Raw genomic sequence first — 21399 nt, 5'->3', positions numbered from 1 at the left:
TTGTTTCTGGACTAGATAGCTATTATTCAGTGATTGATTCTTGAGCCCACTGCATATTATTTCAGTCATTATAACTTACGAGTTTAGTTTTGGTAGACTAGATCTCCTTCCTATGTATTTGTCTTATTCTCCCTCACCTTTGTAAGCTGTTTGATAGCTGGGGACATACTCTTTTTATCTGTGTCCTCTAAAGCATTTGGTTTACTTCATTAAGTAGGTATTTGCTGACTACCAGGTAGAGTGTTATCAGAAGACTTAAAAATCTGAGACCACTTCTGAATTTCTGGCCACTTGATCTATTTATCCATCCAAAAGACTTTTTAATTCCTGTAAGGGATAGGAAGGTGAAGGACTAATACATTATTATGCCTTAAGCAGCAGTTGTACAATTGTAATGTGTATAACAAAACTGCTTTGATAATCTTAGAAACTAATTCTTATTGGCACTGAATACTTTTTTACATATATAAAGTTCTAAAATTTCAAGGGGAGACATTATTTCTTTGCTTATATTGTTCCTAAAATAGTTGAGTTAAAGATTTACTTCTGTTTGGATCAATAGAGAATAAGTTTCAAACTTTTCCATTTAGGTAATTTTGAATTGCTCAGCTCTGCAGAGTTTATTGCATTTGCTGAGTAGCCCAAAGGAATCTATCAAAAAGGAAGCATGTTGGACAATATCTAATATCACAGCTGGAAATAGAGCACAGATTCAGGTAATCCCATAGCATCTGTCTTTTTCTATTTTTATTGATAAGTTTTAGCTTTTTTTCAATTAGCCTTAAAATTTTTTTTCGTTATTATCTTAGAGACCATTAACTTCCAGCATTGTTGTCTTGTTTAGTTTACTTATTTTTTTTTAGCCTACCTTACAGAAGTTCAGACTTTTGAAACTTAAACTTTGGTCTTGGTTTTTCCCTTTGCCTTTAATATTTGATGATTTGCCAAGACCCAAGAGATAGTGTCTTATATTTTCAAAATGTTTTGATGATCTTTATACTCAACAGATTGGCTTTACTCTTGCCAAGTAAGATATTTTTTTTTCTAGTGGCCCCATGTATTGGATAACTTCAATTTTTTATAAAACCTTTGGGGACCCATTTTTCTCTAAATGGTTATCTGCTTTTTAATTTTATGCTTATATTAGGTGGGAGAGTGACCCAAGTGGAAGATAAAGCAAGCAGTGGGCTGAAGGGTTCACCATAGGCCATGAGAAAGGCTAAACAACTGGTTATAAAAGATGAAAGACAGACCTGTGGGACTCTGAGTGGAGTCATAGAGGTTATCTCATCCAGTATTCACATTTAAGGATGAAACTGAGGATCAGATAAAGTGATTTGCTCAAGGGCACCCCTAGTAAATGACAGGATCAAGATGAAGTGTCTTTCTGCTAAACTTTTGTTGACTTTCTTCACTGGTATAATAGAGTTCTTGATCAGGAAAGCATGGTTGATGAATCACTAAATTCTACTCCTGAAACCAATATTACACGGTATGTTAATTAACTAGAATTTAAATAAAAACTTGAACAAACAAAAACATGGTTAGTCATCCCCAGAATGCTGCCAGGGACTGAGATTGATCGCTATAGCAGTTCATATGAGGTGATTTCAGCTATAGTTGATTGCCTGCTACTATCAGGCTCTTACATAGAATTTCTCAGTTTCTTAGTAGAGGAAATGATATGAACCCATTTTAGGTTTTTGAGCTTAGGAGAAAAATGAGGGAAGTAACTTGAGGCAGACTTTCAGTGTTCATATATGAGGGGAGAGTGAGTAAAAGTACTGTGTCCAACTACAGGCTATGCTGGTAATCTGGGCGGGAGGTGGTAGGTTGGAATAGGATTGCGGCAGTGCTAAAAGGAAGGAGAAGGTGGCTCCTGATGTTTTAAATTGAGAATGTAAAGGAGACTTAGTGACTGATAAAATTTAGAATAAGTAAATACAAAAAGAGCCTTTATAAATACAAAAAGAGAGGTTTGAGAAGACACCTAATATAGAGGGGGTGGATGATGTTTGAAGTGGTTAGCAGATCTGAAGCAAGCTGTTGGCCACCTTGGGCTGGAGCACCCAAAAGTGAGGGCTAGAGGGTTACAACACACGTGTCAGAGTTGGATGCTGTGAAAGAAATGAGAGTAGCAGAGGGACAGGAAATTGAACTTTTGTAATTTGTTACTGTGGGTGGAACAAGAGAGGACAATCAAAGAGAAAAGAACTCGGGGGAAAAACTAAGAGATTGTAAGATCCCAGACTAAAGAGAATATTACCAGTGATACCAAGTATAGTTGAAAGGTTATGGGTAAGAGGACTTAAACTCCTTCCAGTTATTTTTTAACAGGCAGAGGGGTGTCATTAGTGAAGCTAGCTAAAAAGTTATAATTAGTATCATGAACATTTTTACAAATTTTGTGATTTCCCTTTTCATTTAATTCTTAATTTCAGACTGTGATAGATGCCAACATTTTTCCAGCCCTCATTAGTATATTACAAACCGCTGAGTTTCGGACAAGGAAAGAAGCAGCTTGGGCCATCACAAATGCAACTTCTGGAGGATCAGCTGAACAGATCAAGTAAGTACTAGCCAGGTAGCATCTTGTAAATTAAAGGAAAAATTATGTCTACTAGTTATGAATGCTCAATTCTGACCTCTTGGAAGATTGTTCTGAGTTTCATAACTAGACTCAAATGTATATTTAATTTTTCTCCCATTGCTTCTTGCTGAAATAATTCCAGGATAATAGAAGTAAGGCATAGTTGAGGTTTGAGAGAATGGAAGTATTTATAGGGTGGCTTTAGTCTACTCTGGAGCTTTCTGGTCAGAACAATCTTAGGTAGTCTAGAAGGTTACTAGTAGAATCCTTAGAGTCCAACTTTGGTATCTAACTTGCTATTATTAGTTTAGATGTCTTAAAAAGATTTGGATCAGACTTTGAAAGAGAGGTATATCTGAGAATAAAATAACAAATTCACTAGAGGCAGTGTCTCCTAAAGTTGTATAATGTTCAGTAAAGGGAGAGAGCTGTATTGGCTTGAGACTGAAATGGCCCCCTGGGTGGCTTATAATCTTAATGACTCGAGAAGGCGTAAGTATGGACAGGAATCAGTTCCTCAAAGAAGACATCATATAATTAAATGCTAAATTATGGACATTCAGTATTTCAGATTAAAAAAGATAAATGATGAAGAGAAAAATGGAACCTAGACTCTTCTTAGCCTGCCTTAACTTTCTCTGTGGGAAATTCACATGAGGGGAAGATATTTCTAAATGAGTGAAGTTGTAACCCCTCCCTTATATATACTGTCAGAAAAATACAGCTACTTCTCATATTGTTGCTTTGTGGGTTAAATGTTGGCACTAATTAACCAATACTAATTTTTAGTGCTCTGTTAGAAGTTTAAAAATGTAAAAGGTAGTCCTAACATTTCAGAAGTTGATTAGGTACAGAAGATAACTCTGTACCTGAAATAATAAAATAGATTAATACTGCAAATAACTATTTTGGTAAAGTTCATCAATGACAAGTTTTCAAGGAGGATTTCAAGTGGTCTTCAGAAGCACTTTTTATGAGATTAAGGTCTTTTTCAACCTCCCAAGATTCTGGTTCTGGGGTACTGTGATTTTAAGTGTGCCACCACTGGTAACGGCATTTATCCCAGTCATGGTAGTAGTAAGGAGTAATGTAGAAGTTATAATATGGTTTCATAATTGAAGTGGTTAAACTGTACACATATTTTTAAAACATTTCTAAAATGCTGTGGTAGATTTCATCAGAAAGTATTCAGGGGTATTTTGCTCCGTTAAAGAAGAGTAGAAAGGCTACTTACTATTCCTTTTTAAAATTCAGCATAGCTGTTTATGTTAATGAAGTTCATTATCAATCTAGCAGTTTCTTCTTAACCAGATGGAGTTATCTTGAAAAATTATTACAAAAATATTAGTCCAAATTACAGAAAATAAACTGACTTTATCACTGATAAAAGACATCTGTGTGGTTTTGCTTATTCTTATTGAGTAGACAAGATTTAGATGCAAGAACCAATTAGAGTAACTTAGGAAATATCCATAATTTTAGGTTACATATAATCAAATACTAATATATAGGTTCTTAAGAATGAGGGATAAAGAATATTGCCTTGAATTAGAGAAAGTTTCATGGAAGAGATGACACTTGCCATTTGGGTAGAGATTTGGTTATTTTGGAGAGCGAACAGCACGAGGGGATGTGTGAAGGAATGTGCACAGGTAATGTTATTGGAAGAGGCAAATCAATATTGCTGTTATTTTTTTTTTAAGATCTTACTTTTATTGTTTGAGAGAGAGTGAGATATCACAGACAGACAGGGACAGGGAGAAGCAGATGCCCTGCTGAGGGAAGAGCCCGACATGGGGCTCAATCCCAGGACTCTGAGATCATCACCTGAGCTGAAGGCAGACGTTCAACCAGTGAGCCACCCAGGCTATAGGTTAGTCTTTTGCAAGATGAGGAATTAAGTAATTGATGGGCTTTGGAAGCTGGGCTGAAGGCCTTAGTCTTAATGGGAAGACTCAGTATCTTTGGCCTTGAGAGTATTAATGAAGAAGATAGTATTTTGAAGAGGAAAGAGCAAGTAAGATGCCATTGCAATAGTGTACAGCCAGGATTAATAGCTGTAGCATGAGATATGGGTCTCAATACAAGAAGAAAGGATCTGTAGGACTTGCTGGCAGGCTTTAAGAAGCAAGGAAAGGGAAGAGTCAAAGGTAACTGGAGAAAATGGTAGGTGGGTGCCCTTCATAAAAATTAGGACGCAGAGGAAGCAATAGTGGGGTATAATAGTGGTGGTTAATCTCTGTGTACTTTTTCTTTATGCTTTTCTGTTTTTCAAATTTGCAACTAACATTTGTAATCGTAAAAGAGGCTTGGTTTTTGTTTTTTAAAAGATTTATTTATTTGAGAGAGTACGAGTGAGGGGAGGGGCAGAGAAGCAGACTCCCCACTGAATGTGGAGCCCAATGCGGGGCTTGATCCCACGATCCTGAGATCATGATCTGAGCTGAAAGCTTTTTGTGTTGTATACAATTTTTGTGTTTTATAGGTATTGGTGAATGCATGTTCTGTTTCTACCATTGTAGTGCCATACGGAATAGTTCTACTGCCCTAAAAAATCCCCTCTGCTTCACCTATTCCTCACTACTCCTCTATCCCCACCCACCCCTCAAATCTCTGGCAACCACTATACTTCTTATTGTTTTTTTTTTTTTTTTTTTTTTTTTTTTAAGGGAGTGGGGAGAGGGGCAGGGGATGAGGGAGAGAGAAAATCTTAAGCAGGTTCCATGCCCAGGACAACCCTTAGATCATGACCTGAGCTGAAATCAAGAGTCAGACGTTTAACCAACTGAGCCACCCAGGCGCCCCACTTTTTATTGTCTTTATAAAAGTTTTGTCTTTTCTAGAATGTCATGTTTGGAATCATATAGTCTGGAGTCTTTTCAGACTGGCTTCTTTGACTTAGCATGTCTAAGTTTCCTTCATGTCTTTTCATGGCTTGATAGTGCATTTCTTTTGATCACTGAATAATAGTCCATTGTCTGGATATACTACAGTTTGTTTATCCATTTGCCTATTTAAGAACATCTTGGTTGCTTCTGGCTTTTTGGCAGTTACGAATAAAGCTGCTATAAATGTGTGTGTATAGGTTTTGGTGTGGACCTAAGTTTTCATCTCAGTTGGGTGAGTGTCCACAGTGTGACTGCTGGATTGTACAGAAAGCTTTGTAAAAAGCTGCCAAGCTGTCTTCCAAAGTTCCTATGTTGCATTCCCACCGGCAAAAAAAATGAGAGTTCCTATTGCCCCTCATTCTTGTCAGCATTTGGTATTGTCAGGTGTTTTGCATTTTAGCCATTTTAATAGGTGTGGCATCATTGTTTTAATTTGCAGTCCCCTGATGACATATATTAATGATGTTGAGCATCTTTTCTTACTTAATTTGCCATCAGATCTTTGGTGAAAGGTATGTTCAGATTTTTTGCCCATTTTTAAATTATTTGTTTTCTTGGAGTTTTAAGAGATCTTTGTACAAAATAGAATTGGCCTGTTGGGCCTATGGTGGCTTTAGCACCTGTTTCAGAGGTGTGGTTCTACAGAAACAAAGATGAAATCAGTCAAAATTATACTGTTTTGATGAGTTGCTCATATTCAGACTAAGAGGGTATTCAGTTTTTTTGGAGTCCAGTAATTGTGGAGGAGGAAAAATGGAGATGGTGTTAGAGGACTGGTGTTGTTTCATTTATTTGTAGCTTTGTGATGAGATGTAGCCTATATGGTTGAATGGGTGCTAATTTTTATCTGTACAGTTTGAGGATGACCCACTTATTTCATAAAAGTTTTATGAAATTGAAAGCTTTGACTAAATTGTTCTTTGTATTTAGGTACCTCGTAGAACTCGGTTGTATCAAGCCACTTTGTGATCTCCTCACAGTCATGGACTCTAAGATTGTACAGGTTGCCCTAAATGGCTTGGAAAATATCCTGAGGCTTGGAGAACAAGAAGCCAAAAGGAATGGCACTGGCATTAACCCTTACTGCGCTTTGATTGAAGAAGCATATGGTAAGATAGAGTGTTTAATAGATGTCCTGAAATTATATTTTACTTCTTGCTTTTCTGACTTGTCCATATCTGTCAGCACAAACTCATATGAAAAATTTGTTCTTTTATGAATAATAATGTTTAGTAGGTAGAATTATTAGAAAAAATATGCATTAATTGTGAAGAGAAGTGAGTACCCTTCAGTTTAGCCATTTTTACACTGGGCTCTAAGGCTCTTCCTAGTCCTTGGACTCTGCTTGCCCTTGTGGGTGCTCTTGTATTCTTACTGGTCCGTCTGAGGCTCAAGAACATCTGCATCTACCATAGATGATGCCGGATTCGACTCCTTTTCTCTCTAAGATTTAGAGTTCTCATTTTGAAGAGTCACTATTTGCCTTTTGGTTTCTTCATTCTTCCAATCTCAGGGTTAACTGTACTCTTAGTCATTGGTTTACCAGTGTACATTTTAGTTCCCTCTGTGATTTTAATGCATAGGTTGAAAACCACTACTCTAGGGTTTGTTTATTCCTAAGATTGGAATTAGGGATCATAGGGTTTGTTCATCTTCCAGTTTATCAGATAGTGCAGAACTGCTTTCCAAAATGATTTTAACAATTTACCATTAAAAAAAATTATAAAGCTATATCTGCTTAGTATAAGACATTTTGAAATGCATAAAGAAAAATGTTTCTCTACCTGGAGATATTTCTCCACAGAAATAACTAGTTAATTTTTTGATGTGTATATATTTTAACATGGCGATGTATATGATTATGTATTTTTTTTTCCCTTTGAGCAATATTAACATTTATTTCTGGTATTGCTGTAGCAGTTAGGTTGCTTATGGCTGCAGGTAAAAGAAAAGACTAGCTCAGATGGGCTCAAACTTAGTAAAGGGAATGTGTTGGCTTATTGTTCTAGTTGGACTTCTTAGTTTAAGCAGTAGAAATTGATTCTGCCTCTTTTAAGGGTATTCTATACATCTGTTGACATATTGGATAGCTCAGAACTTAGTTGATAGAACCAGAGCCAAGAATTAATTAGGTCACAGATATAGTTCAAAAGGAACACTTCTGCTACCGGCCTTAGCCACTGGATGATGTGTGAAGACTGTTAGGGAAATTGCTGCTTCTGGGGACTGGCTGTTGCTTGCATGTGTTTAAGATGTCAGTTTGTAATACTAGCATTCAGATGTCATCCCAGTGATACTTTCTATGCTGTTAAAAAATACCAACGAGATATAAGTAGAGAAGGAAATCTTCCTTTACAATAAGGAGACATGGCAAAATACAGTTTCATTTCCAACAGATAAAAGAATACATGTGTATACACACACATACACACAGATTTTTCTTTGTTCTTCGTCCTAGGTCTGGATAAAATTGAGTTCTTACAGAGTCATGAAAACCAGGAGATCTACCAGAAGGCCTTTGATCTTATCGAGCATTACTTCGGGACCGAGGATGAGGACAGCAGCATTGCGCCCCAGGTTGACCTTAGCCAGCAGCAGTACATCTTCCAGCAGTGTGAGGCTCCTATGGAAGGTTTCCAGCTTTGAAGCAATACTCTGCTTTCATGTTCCTGTCAGACCAGGCTACCCAGTCAAGTCCTCTTGTGGAGCCCACAGTCCTCATGGAGCTAACTTCTCAAATGTTTTCCATAATACTGTTTGCGCTCATTTGCTTGCCTTGCGCACCTGCTCTCTTACACACATCTGGAAAACCTCTGGCTCTCTGTGGTGGAATACCCTTCTAATAACAGGGTAACCAGAACGGCCCACTCTTATGGAAAATCCCTAGGCTTTGGAGATCCGCACTTATATAAGAGTCATGGGATTATACACATATTAATGTGGCTCCCTTTCTTTGTGGGGGAAAAAGAGGACTCCTCATTCCCTTTAAAGTGGGGAAAAACACTTGATATTAAAAAGATGAGACTAAACCTTTATCTTGAATTTCACACAACTACTTGCAACAAGGGAGATGTCTAGACCTGTTGTGTACACTTCAGAGTACTTTTCATGAGTTCTTCCACAGTGAACCCTTGGATTACCTGGTGGCTTTTCTAGCCAAATTTGCATTAATCCTTACTGAGACTGGATGGTTTTCTTTCCTCTTTTGGCGCCATTCTTCACAGATATTAAAGTTAAACCATCCGTTCCCTCACCTTCAGCCTTCAGTGAATGTGCTTTCTAGTTGTCAGGAATGCTGAAGAATTAACACTTTGACTCTTAAATGTGATACTGGTTTGAAGATTCCCTTAGAGCAGAAAGGAGAGGGGCACATTAATTTGTATGGCTATTGCTTCTCTTTGGTCTTATGTGTCTTAGGATTTGGAAGTGGTTCGATTCTAATGCTGGTATGAAGATTTAGAATCCTTAGTAATCGAAACAATATCCTGTACTTCAATAAAAAAGTAAAAAAACAACAAAAAACAAAAAAATCCCTCCAATTTTCCCAGACTCAACCAGTGTGACTAGAGGCTGTGTTTCTGCATTAAAACAAATGTTTCAGGCTTTGTGGTCCTGATCAAGGTCCTCATTAAATTGGAGTTCACCCTAGGTGCTTTTCCCCTCTGTGACTGGCAGATAACACATACTTTTAAAGGTTAACTTAGGGAAACTTCTTTTTCTTAGCCCGGTGCAGCTTGATTCTAATGTATTCATGCTGCATATATGATCCTTTTAATGTAGCATCCTTATCTTAAACAAATAATCATCTTCTCAACATGACCTATTCAACCCAAATAAGGGCAGGGATTTTTTTTTTTTTTTAATATAACCTCATTGTTCCCTAATCATTTCATTTCATCTACTAGTACTGCCCAGTCAAGTCCACCCAGAAAATAAAAAGTTTCTATCTTCTGGCTCATTTAATGATAACCGCAATGTACCTGCAAATGGCGCTTCCAGTACTGTCTTCAGTGATCCACATTTGTGCTTGGACTGGAATGAAAATATAAGCTTAATTGCCAAGAGAACTGCAACTGAGTTCAATATGACTTCTTGGTGCTAGTTGGCCATCTTGACTCAATGCTGGGACACACTATCAGAGAAGATTTTTTTGTTGATATGCTGTTCAAAATGAATTCTGAAGGAAAAGTCGCTCACTTCTGTTGCAGAGAATACCCTTTTAAACCTCTTTAATCTTGTCCTCTTCTAGAATTCATTATAACCCCAAAATGTAACTATTTGGAAGTCCCCCTGACAGGTTATTATACATCTCTGGTAAATCCTGCTGAATGTTAGGGATATTCAGAGCTTTCATACCTCATCATGTTGTTATTTAAACAGCCAACTTACGTGACCTGATTTAAACTTTAAAAAAAATCCACTTCATTCAAAGTAGAAAGATACAAAGACAAAGGACATTTATCAGCCAAGTGTGTGACACATTCTTCGCATCTAGTCTGTAGTTGTCTGTGCTCTGGATGGATACGGTCTGATGTCTGTCTGTTACTGATGGAGCAGCCACTGCAAAACTAGTCAACTCCCATCTATAACTTTTTTTAGTGCTGCTTTGTGCTGAAAGGACATTTTAGTTTACTGCACTTGACCTGTAAAAGACTTTGATTCTTTGTAATTTTAGGGACAAATTAGGTGGTTAATTTAAAGAAAAGCTTTCAGTTTTGCCTTTACATCACATTAAAATATAACTTCTTTCAGAAGGGTAATAGAAGCACTGATTCATAGTAAAAATCTTGTTTTTAGCTTTGACTTTTTTTGTGGCTGAATTTTTTTAACCTGTACATCACTGGTAACACATCATTTCTCTAGGATGTTTTAAATTATATACCTTCTATTGGATAATTTTAAAAATTTCAATTCATTTTTGATAAACCAATTTGAAAAAGGATAAAGCACACAAAGTTGTTTCCCCAGGTTAGTAAGAAGAGCATACACTGGGAGTTTTGCAATTGCAGGTGTCTCAGTGAATGAATTAAACAAAGTCCATTTAACTATTGTGGTCCATTTTCTGTTGTAAACAGGAATTTATCTTGCTCCTGTCTTGGAAGTTCATGAGAGATGAGCTAAATTTTTTTTGCAATAAAATGTTCTTAATATAAAAATTGGAATTAACTAAAAGTTAAATCCCAGCATAACTGCTGGAACTGATAAAGCAGGCTTTTTGGTTACAGAAATGAGACTTCAGGAAGTAGCTAAGTCCTCATTTTAGTTCTCTGCCTGGCAGATTCTATTAATTTACATTGAATTTATTGAAACCCTATCACTAAGATATTACTCATTACAAAAGCATGTTAATTTCAACACAGGAAAACTTCTGCAATATGTACTAATCAGGGGGGAAAGTAGCTTAATTATCCACCCCCCCCTTTTCTTCCTCCACACTTTCAAAGTATATTCAGTGAAAACTTAGGTGGGGAAAAAAAAAGCATTGAAAGCATTTAGGATATAAAGACACCCTACATTTGAAGGACCAGCAGGGTAGATATGGTTAGATTGAGAAAAACCAGGAAGGGAAAACAGATTAATTGGAGACACTATGGAACACCTTAATTTCTATGGAACACTTTAATTCATGTTCTTGTCACTAAGTAGGGCCCTTTTAAACCTTTGTCAGCTATACTGTTTTTGAAAACTATTGCCCTAGGGTTGTTTCTTCCATCTGCCAGATAAAGCTAAATGGGCTCTGGGCCATTTTTTCATATTGTCACAAATATAAGCAATGACAGTTACCCCATAATAAATTTGAATTATTATTCCAGATTGTTGCTGATTTTGCCTGAGAAAAAATATGTAATCTATTTTAGAAACCATACTGTCAATTAAATCCTGTTGTACCTGGCCACTCACAGGCAACTTTGAATTTACTTCTCTAGTGCTAAACAAACATTTCAGTTATTTATAATCTCCCAGTTTGGGGTTGCATTATGAAAGGGTTTTCCTCGAGTTGAAAGATTTTCCTTTCTTGCTGATTAGTTTTGTGAACATTTTTTCTATCAGTAGACAAGTCATTGCATATTGATGTTTTAGGGCTTGGGGCTTTTCATTATAGGAAATCTTGATGTGTAAGGACGTTTTTCAGTAAAGAAAAGGGATCCACTTTTAGAAAGGGGCATTGTTTGCTTTTCTTATTTATATACTATGTTCTACCTCCTGCATTCCAAAATTTGCTCATTTTAGAAATAGGTATACCTATCTATATATGAAGTCTCAAATCTGAATTTTTTGCCATCTGAAATTAACAGAGCCACTTTCGTCTGTTGTTAGTTGAGCAGAGTAAATAAGTATCTGCCATGCTGGGAAATATATTTGGCTACCTTTCTCTATCAAAAGTTAAAGTTATCGGGCACCTGGCTGGCTCAGTGGGTAAAGCATGTGACTCCTGATCCCAGGGTCGTGAGTTCAAACCCACGCTGGGCGTGGAGCCTACTACCAAAAAAAAAAAAAAAAAAGTTTAAACAAAAATTTAAAAATTAAAAAGAATGAAAAAAAATTACTTTCTCATGGGGCGCCTGGCTGGCTCAGTCAGAGCATGAAACTCTTGATCTTAGAGTCATGAGTTCGAGCCCCATGTTGGGAATAGAGATTCCTTTAAAAATATATATATATTTTTTTTAAAGTTCAAGTAACTGAAAGCCAGATGGGACACCAGTACAGTAAGTCTCCTCTAATACAGACAGTATTCTATAATATGCTTTCTTGTCAGAAAAGGATAGGTAATAACAGTACTAGGACATCACAAAAATGTTTGATGAAGTAAAGCAAGTATTATATGCTAATTTTAAAAATATCAAGTTGCTACTGGGTATAAAACTTGGAAGTTTGGGGCAAGAAGAAAAGATTAAAGGTAGATGAAATTTTGCTGTCAACTGAGGGTAGGAAAAAAGAAGTCCCAGTCTGTTTCCCCACAGGTCAAAAAGGCAACTAGTCTTTGAGCCTCTGTTGTGTGCCAGGTGCCTGGGTAAGGGCTTCCGTTTTTTCTTTTTTAATTCTCCAACTGCTCTTTGAGGTAGATAACTGTCACTATGATATAGGTGACAGAATCAAGACTTAGGAGAATTTACCCCAAGGTCACAACCTCATACACTGTCTAGTACGGACAGAGGTGCAGGTTGTGTCTGGAAGAAAGCAGCGGTCACAGTGGAGGTGTTGTTCTTCTGGGCCAGGAACTCCCAGAACTAGACTTACACAACTGCACCAGCTGGACCAGCTTTTTGTCAGACCAGTCTTTCTGGCTCTTTTCTCATGAGTACCCTTAAAATAACTAAGGTATGAAGTTGCTTTTAGGTTACATAATTTGGTAATGTAGAGCCTCTCAGCCCAAACTTCTTTTTCCCTTCTGTGGTGCTAAAATTCTGTATATGACCTGACAAAACAACAGAAGTCGAAAAATATATATGCAAATGATTGATTTTGAGTTCAGTAGCATAATGGATAAACTCAGAAACATGTTTCCATTCAACAAACTTAAATGTAGAAGGTACTGACAGAGAAGGCTTTGGAATGAAGAATTCTGCCTTAGAAAGCAGTGCCATCCATGGACGTGAATTTAACACAGCTGACTTCCTAAAGGAGTACTGTCCCAAGGAGTATCAAAAGTTAGATCACCTTTTAATGTATGTTGTTATGTTCTGCTTACTTCATCATTATGACCACTATATGTTGTTTTTCAAAGTGTTCTTACGCTTTGATTTGGAATGGATCTGATGATTCTTTGTACTTGAATGTGGTCTGTCAGGCCATGGGTGAGTGCCTTGCACATAGTAGACTATTCAATAAATACTAAATGACTGAAGGAATATGCATCGATGTGATATTAGTAAAGGGTACTTGGTTACAAAAGAAAATTCAAAGGAATTCTTTTATGCTGCTGTTTGAAACCAGGAATTAATAACAACTCTTAGACTTAGTGTCTCAATGTATGTTTTACATGTGGTTACCTTTCAGGAGGACATGATTTGACTGAAGTTTACAAAAGCATTGTCATAGCCATTCATTATATAAAAACAAAAAACCCTATGCCTTCTGTGAAAAGTTACGGATATATTTTACAGGATAACATATATATAATCAACCCCATGTGTTTGTATTATCAAAAATAGCACATTAATCTCTTCTGACCTACTCTAAAGTTAAGAACAATAACTTTTTTGCCAATTACATCCAACTTAGATGGAAGCTGGTGCTTGCCTTGGGCTACTAAATAGGGTGGTTTTTTTTTTTTTTTTTTTTTTTTCATTTTTACTACTGAATGTTTTGCTGAGAGATTCTACTGGCCAGGTATTTTTTTCTGAAAACAGAATCTTAAAATATAATTAGTTCCTGCAGACTACACTGTCATCTATAGTACAAAATGGCTGAGTTTACAAATTTATTAAAGCTAGTGTAGGTGATTGTTGCCCCTTATTTCATTTGCCAATTTGAAAAAGTCTGTTCTCATTTTAAAATCAATATATGGTAATATCTGTGATCTTGAATGTTTCTGCAGAGAATAAAATTACTCTAAATTCCTTTATACCCATTTAACCTGAGGAAGGAAGCCTGTGGGAATCCACAGTTTGGATCATTGCCTAACCACTTGGGCCCAGCATTAGAGTGATGGGTGAGGAGAAAACAGAAACCCAGGAGACCACAGTGGTGGGGAAAGAAAAGCACAGGGTTTGAGAAAGATGTGGGCAGTCTGGGGTGTTACCATATAAACAGTGTAGAATTTTCCAAAATTAAGTTGTGATTTATGAGAGAGTCCTCCAGAATTCAGTGATTATACTGGTTTGCTAGGTATAGTCCCAGGTTTTAGATCAATTAACAGCTGATTATTTGTGTCCCCTTTCACTTTGAAAAAGGTCTCAGTTTAGATAAATTCTGGGCCACTCCATATTTAGATTTTAATAGATTTAAATTGCTAGCGATCCTAAGCAACTGTACATAGTTCTGTTGTGCTTGATTTTTGAAGACTGCTTAACTGGAATTGCTTAGGAATTGCTATGAAGGGAGTCGGTCAAGACATTCCTTAAAATAGGACTTAATCTCAGTCCTGACATAGATACCAAAAAAATTTATTTTAAAAAATGACCTATTTGTGGCATTTCTATTTAGCATATCTGCAAACTTGACGGAGGGGAAGAGAAATCAACCTTTCAACCATTGAGACCTTCAGTTCTAAAACTTTTCCAGGAACTCTGAAGAAAACAAATTGATTTCTACAGAGAGGGAAACTTCCAAATCACCTCTCTGGTAAAGATTAAGAGCAGCAAAAATAGAAATCATTAAAAACAGGACCTTATGAGGAATTTTGCTTGAAAGCAGCAAATGCACAGCTCTTAATTATGGTTTCTGCCACTTTGGATTTACCTGTATCAGTATTCCCTACTCACACTCCACATTGCTGATGCTCCCCTCCTCCCAAGGACCTAAACTACAAAAAAGTTCTTAGGCCTAATTCATAAAGACACAATATCAGGACTACATATTAATATTAGAACATGATTAATAAAAAGATTTACCTAGTATATTCAGAGCTTTAATTTCTTTACAAATTCCTGACGCTATTTGTAAACAAAAAATTCTGACATCTAGAAATGGATTTTAATAGTGGAAATTTCTTCAAATTCTGGGAAAATCTGAAGAACAATTATTTCTGGATATTCCTATCACTTTTTTAAGTAAACTCTACCCCTAATGGGGGGTTGAACTCACCACCCTGAGATCAAGAGGGGCATACTCTACTGACTGAGCCAGTGCGGCGCCTCCTATCAAGACATTCCTGACTGTCCCCGTCCCTCTCATTTTTGTGATATTTCTAGTGGGTTGTTAGAATATACTCCACCAACACCCCATCCTAGCCCTCATGTCAAATTTACCTTGTCTAATTTCTTTCTTTACTCTCCTAGTGCACAGAACAGTTATTGGAAAAATACAAATTTACTTAAAATCTTTGGAACAAAGCCTACACTTTGTTCTCTATAGCTTTTACTTTTTAATGAGTTAATAAAAATGAAAATAGTCTCAACTGATGCAGAATCTTAAGAGTGTTTCTAAGCTTCCCAGTAAAAAACATAGGATTCAGGCTAATAGAAGGAAAGGAGAGGGAAGAGGCAGTTCATCATAACTGAACCTTAAGATACATAAAAGGGAAAAGTTATTTTTAAAATGTTACAGAGGGAAAGGTCCATGGTGGCCTTGCCTTAAAAAATATCCAAGAAGCATCCTAATTTAATGTATATAAATGGATGTGCCAATCCACTTAAAAGATGCTCTTCCTATTCCCAGCACCACGTTATCGTTATACCATTAATTTGCACTAGCTAAGACTAAAGCTTTTGTCCAATGCTTGTCCAAATTCCAAACTAGAGTAGTAGGGTCTTAAGGTAATGAGGTTTTTACTACAGTCGATTATTATAGGTGATTTAATTATGTCGTGCCTCATTTAAAGGCCAGACTTTCAATTATCCCTAATAAACATAGGATAGGGGAATTTGTTTCCAAATGCTTTTAACTGTTGGCTGACAGAAAACATCAGGAGATACTTGCCGCGGGGCGCCTGGCGGGCTAAGTGGTAGAGCACGCGACTCCTGAGCTTACGTTAAAAAAAAAAAAAAAGAAAAACAAAAAAGAGATACTTGCCTCTAGACTTCAGTTCGGAGAGGGGGGAAACTGTAAACAACACACTTGAGCCCTCTTTATTGAGCAATTACAGGTAAGTAAAAACTCATCAGGCCTCCAATTTTTTGGTAAACTTTTTTTTTTTTTTTTTTTTAAATAAGCTCTACGCCCAAGGTGGGGCTTGAACTCGAGACTCGGAGAGCAAAAGATCAAGAGCCGCATGCTCTAGGGACTGAGCCAGAAAGGCACCCCGGTAAACTTATTCTTGTTTAAAGATAGTAACTTAACATCTGAAAAGCATACATCTTTACATAGCACTGTCAGGGCCATTAAACATTTCTTAAAACTATCAACTCTCTAAAGCCAATTACGAGTTAACTTTACACATTTCTTAACCACGTTCCACCAACTTATAGGTCTTTTTCGGTCTCAAGCACCTATGCAGATCTGACCTTTTCTCTTAAAAAGTTTAAGGCATAAGGAAATGCTAAAACGTTTGCTCGTTTCCACGGCACTACCATGCCCTAAGCACTGGCTTTTGGAGGCCCACAACACATTGCTTCCCGAAACGTTTACGCAAAACTTTTAAACCAGAAGCTTTATAATCTGGGCGTAAATTCGGCTAAGCTCCCCTTGCCTATCTGCAGCCTTAAGTACACGCCACCAGGCTCTATACCACAAGAGTAGAGAGGAGCAGAACCAAAGCCGCCCGCGAAGCGGCTGCTTAGTCCCCGGGATGGACGGCTAGCTAGGTGCCAAATGTGGGCTTAACTTTCCACTAAGAGAATCGGAAAATGCAGTTCTTTCTCGTGACACGGTTTCCAAAAAGAAATGAATGTTCTTTGAAACATTCACTGCTACCGACGCTAGTCAGTGAGGTCTGGGAGAAGCCCAGTACACCTACCAACACGGAAAAGAAGGAAGTCCAGCATTTGTGTGTGGCAGCCTCTGCCAAAGAAGACCGGAAGGAAACGCCAGCGCTTTCCTTTGCGCAAGCGCAGGCAGACCTCTCCCATTGGTCATCTCGGCTCGAAGTTGGAGTGCACATGCGCTCCACCGTCCTGCCAGCTGGGTTGGATTGACGCGGCGGTGCGCCCGTGTTTATCCGCGGACTGCAGCCCGCGCCCGGGCCGCAGTTCGTGGTGCCTGCACAGGTTTTTGTTTTTTGTTTTGACTTCCTGAAATCGTTTGTTTAAGCGGCGATTCATTCATGCTCAAGTACCGAAAGTCTGTCTGACTGGTAGGCTTGCTCAGTGTTCTAAATGTTTCGGAGTTGTGGGAGGGGCGGTGAAAAAATACTTTTTGTAGATCACCCACGCCCCTCGTCACTTTGCACGGCTTTATACGTTCACAGAATACCCAAAACATACCTCACTTGCCGACAGCGCATTGGACCCTTCTAGTATTATTTCTCAAGTATTTGTTTACGAAGGAGGAAGCAAGCAAAAAAGGGAAGTGGTCCAAGCCGTGCTGCTGAATCGTTGTATAGGGTAGTTTAAAGACAGCCCAGAAACTATAATCACTAAAAGACCGTTTATTTTTGAGTCTGATGTTTTTATCTTCATTTTGCTGGGCAGAAAGTCAGAATATTGGGCTGCCTGGTTCAGGGCCGGACGCTTACCTCACCTACTGACTTGGAGCTTCAGAAACATGGCGACAAAGGAGGCAGGAGATGCTAAAGCAGAGTCGAGCCTCCCCTTATCAGCCAATCGGAGCAAGCAAATGTCTGAAAAACCAAACTATGCTCTTAAATTTACTCTCGTGGGGCATATGGATGCAGTATCATCGGTTAAGTTTAGTCCTAATGGAGAATGGCTAGCAAGTTCTTCTGCTGACAAAGTAATTATAATTTGGGGAGCCTATGATGGAAAGTATGAGAAAACACTTTATGGTCACAGTCTGGAAATATCAGATGTTGCCTGGTCATCAGATTCCAGTCGCCTTGTTTCTGCCTCAGATGATAAAACGCTAAAGATTTGGGATGTGAGATCTGGAAAATGTGTGAAAACGCTGAAGGGGCATAGTAATTATGTTTTTTGCTGTAATTTCAATCCATCATCCAATCTCATCATTTCAGGATCTTTTGATGAGAGTGTGAAAATATGGGAGGTGAAAACAGGAAAGTGCCTCAAGACTTTGTCTGCTCATTCTGACCCAGTTTCTGCTGTTCATTTTAATTGTAGCGGGTCCTTGATTGTGTCAGGTAGCTATGATGGTGTCTGTAGAATTTGGGATGCTGCATCAGGTCAGTGTTTAAAAACACTTGTTGATGATGATAACCCTCCTATCTCTTTTGTAAAATTTTCTCCAAATGGAAGATACCTTCTGATTGCAACTTTGGACAATACTCTTAAACTGTGGGATTATAGCAGAGGCAGATGCCTGAAAACATACACTGGTCATAAGAATGAGAAATACTGCATATTTGCCAATTTTTCAGTTACTGGTGGAAAATGGATTGTGTCTGGTTCAGAAGATAATCTCGTTTACATTTGGAACCTTCAGACTAAAGAGATTGTACAGAAATTACAAGGTCATACAGATGTTGTAATCTCAGCAGCCTGTCATCCTACAGAAAACATCATTGCATCAGCAGCATTAGGAAATGACAAAACAATTAAACTGTGGAAGAGTAACTACTAAACCCTTTAGAAATCAAGTAGTTAGAGGCAAGTTGGCAAAAAAAACCCCGTATTTAAAAAGATGGTTTCTCTTAATTTTGGTATGGTTTTGTATTTCTTTTCAACTTTGCCTTTCTCTCTCTCTCTGACAAATAAATAAATAAAATCTTTAAAAAGGGGGGGGGAATGCCTGGATGGCTCAGTCGGTTAAGTGTCTGCCTTGGGCTCAGGTCATGATCCCAGGCTCCTGGGATCGAGTCCCACATTGGGCTCCTTGCCCAGCAGGGAGCCTGCTTGTGCCCACACTCTCTCTGACAAATAAATAAATAAAATCTTTAAAAACAAAACAAAAAACCATTGTCTTAGATTATAAGATTTCAGACCTATAACCTAAATTTACAAAGCAAGACAATTGGAAAAGCAAGTCTAGAACCTACGGCTTCTGACATTTAATCTTCAGGTCTGGTATTACCTCTTATGTCTATCCCGGAACAGATTACCATTCTGTTCCTCTCAGTGTATTTGAGAAATATTTAGAAGTAAGGTTTACAAGATAGGATGACTGACTAAATGAAGGGAGCAGGAGTTTGGAATAACTCCAGTGTTCCTGGTTTGGGAGATCTGATGAATAAGAACATAAGCCTGGGATTAGGTGGAATGGAGATGTATGGCAGATGCCACTCACACATGAAATGGTTCCATGGAATCAAGTCTATAAATTGGGAAAAATAAGTCACGGTTAGGTCTGTTAAACATTTTAAGTTTTTTATGGAGATTAAAAACTAAAAGTAAACCAAAACATTATAAATGGCATTTTGTTGAGGGACTTCTCACTATCCTGGTCAGATTGTGCCTCATGATTATCAAGCAAGCTAAATGTCTAAATGGTGAGGCTATTCTCTTTCACTATGTGTCTGACCTAGTAACTCCTACCCATGCTTCAAACTCAGTTCAGAAACCGCCACTTGTGGACCAGCACTGCCTGCCTGACTCCAACCACAACTGACAGCTGAGTTAGGTTTTGTTTCTTTCTATAGCTACTGTTACATAAAGTTCAGAATTTATCTTTTACCAGTTTGTATTGTAACGGTTTCATGGACCATGTTTCTGTAAGTTATGAGCTCTGTAAAGAAGTATGTTTTATTCATTTTTGTATTCTCGGTATTTTTATATATATATAAGGGATTAAGGTAATGTTTGATGAATGACAATGAATTATACCACCACCACTTTATTCATTCCTTGCCTACTTTCAATAAACGTTTGGAATCATGTCCCCATACTGTTATTACTTTTGTTGATTAAAAAAGTATCTGACCATAGGCTCATGTATTAACTTTATAGTCAGACAGGGCTTATAGGAAATATAAAGTAGAAATGGTTTCTGACCACTTTACCTACAGAGACATGATAAACATGAAAAAAAAACCTAGAAATTAAGCAAAAAATAGTACAATTGAAAGTAACAGGGCTAAACTGTCTTATGTTTTTCATATTCTTTAGTATCTTATAACAGTGCTCATTAAATGATTTGCTTGACAAGTTCTGAGGAATATAGGGTATTAGAGTTATTAGTAAGATGACTGCCAAAAAGGTATTATGTGAGGGTAGTGGGAGAACTGGGATTAGACAGAGACAATTCTGGCCAAGAAATTTATATTTAACCCATAAAGAGGTAGTTACTCTAAGTAACTGAATAGGAGAATGACACAAAATGAGAAATGATCATGAAAATTCTTGCTGCATGGTAACATTTGTGAGTTTTGCTTTAATGAAACATTTTTTTTTTACAATAAATCTCCAAGATAACACTTTAAAGTACTTCTTTAGAAGTTAAAAATGATAGTGTTCTTTGAAGAAAAATTACTTATTTTTAAAAGAAGTACATTAAAATCAAAGAACTCAGTATCTAAAAAGCTAAGATCAAATTACTCTATATTCACAGACATCATTAACATAAGATAGATTATGAAATTTTATATGTGGTGCATTCCATTTTACTTAGTTTATTAAATCAAGTTCCAATGCAGCTGCCTCTGGAGAAAACTAGCAGGTTGGGATGGCTACAAGGACTTGTCGTCCATGTCATCCATTAATATGAGGCATGTGAGAATATATCAAACACTTAAAATAGAAACCAGCATCCAGACCTAAATATGAGACGGATTGGCATCCTGAAGTGTAAATGAAATACGTTATAACCATGTGCAAAAGCTTATCTTTCGAAACTTAGAAGAATGCATTTGAAAGATTTTCATAATTGAGAAATTTAGTATAAAGGTAAAAGGAAAAGGACCAGTTGGGAATTCTAAGCTATGGGGAAGAGGTGACTACTGGCCCCAAGCAAGTTCATGGTGCTGGGATTTCAGAGTTCTCAGAAACTTGTGGTCGGACCACTCTCATCACCTTACAGGGACCTTTTCCAAGACTGCTCTCTGACAAGCCTCTGTCTGCCAGCATGCCCAAAGATGGCAGAGTTTGATGGGGCTACTTCGCAGGGCTCTCGTGAAGCACCAATGCATTTGGGGAGGTTAGCTCTCCAAGATGCACCTGGGCACTGTACTCAGCTGGTCTTCCTTACCTCTTTAGAAATGAGTACACAAGAGAGAGAAATACAGAACTAGAAGCCATTTTGGCTTCTGCAGAG

The 21399-nt window shown here is 37.6% G+C and overlaps 2 protein-coding genes across 3 annotated transcripts in view; both read left to right on the top strand.

The window, feature by feature from the left end:
* Nucleotides 1-13324, top strand: part of KPNA1 (karyopherin subunit alpha 1) — a 69457-nt gene extending 56133 nt beyond the window's left edge. The window contains exons 11-14 of the mRNA XM_025875159.2: nt 591-716; nt 2442-2569; nt 6409-6587; nt 7937-13324. Of these exons, the coding sequence (XP_025730944.1) occupies nt 591-716; nt 2442-2569; nt 6409-6587; nt 7937-8124 (621 nt within the window). The 3' untranslated portion in view covers nt 8125-13324. The remainder of the gene's footprint in view (nt 1-590; nt 717-2441; nt 2570-6408; nt 6588-7936) is intronic.
* Nucleotides 13325-16372: 3048 nt separating this feature from the next.
* On the top strand, nt 16373-20032 carry WDR5B (WD repeat domain 5B). 2 transcript variants are annotated; one of them, XM_025875151.2, is made up of 2 exons: nt 16373-17285; nt 17709-20032. In XM_025875151.2, the coding sequence occupies exon 2, from the start codon at nt 17782-17784 to the stop codon at nt 18772-18774; it is 993 nt and encodes a 330-aa protein (XP_025730936.1). In that variant the 5' UTR covers nt 16373-17285; nt 17709-17781; the 3' UTR covers nt 18775-20032. The 2 variants fall into 2 exon arrangements, with proteins under 2 accessions (XP_025730936.1, XP_025730930.1); XM_025875145.2 differs by having other exon boundaries at nt 16373-17371.
* The last annotated feature ends 1367 nt before the right edge of the window (nt 20033-21399 follow it).

The sequence above is a fragment of the Callorhinus ursinus genome, unplaced genomic scaffold (genome assembly GCF_003265705.2).
Source record: "Callorhinus ursinus isolate GAN/ISIS: 27379988/994484 unplaced genomic scaffold, GSC_fseal_2.0 scaffold1, whole genome shotgun sequence".
Classification (NCBI taxonomy): domain Eukaryota; kingdom Metazoa; phylum Chordata; class Mammalia; order Carnivora; family Otariidae; genus Callorhinus; species Callorhinus ursinus.
Note: the sequence above shows the minus strand (reverse complement) of the source record. Positions and strands in the feature narration are given on the sequence as shown.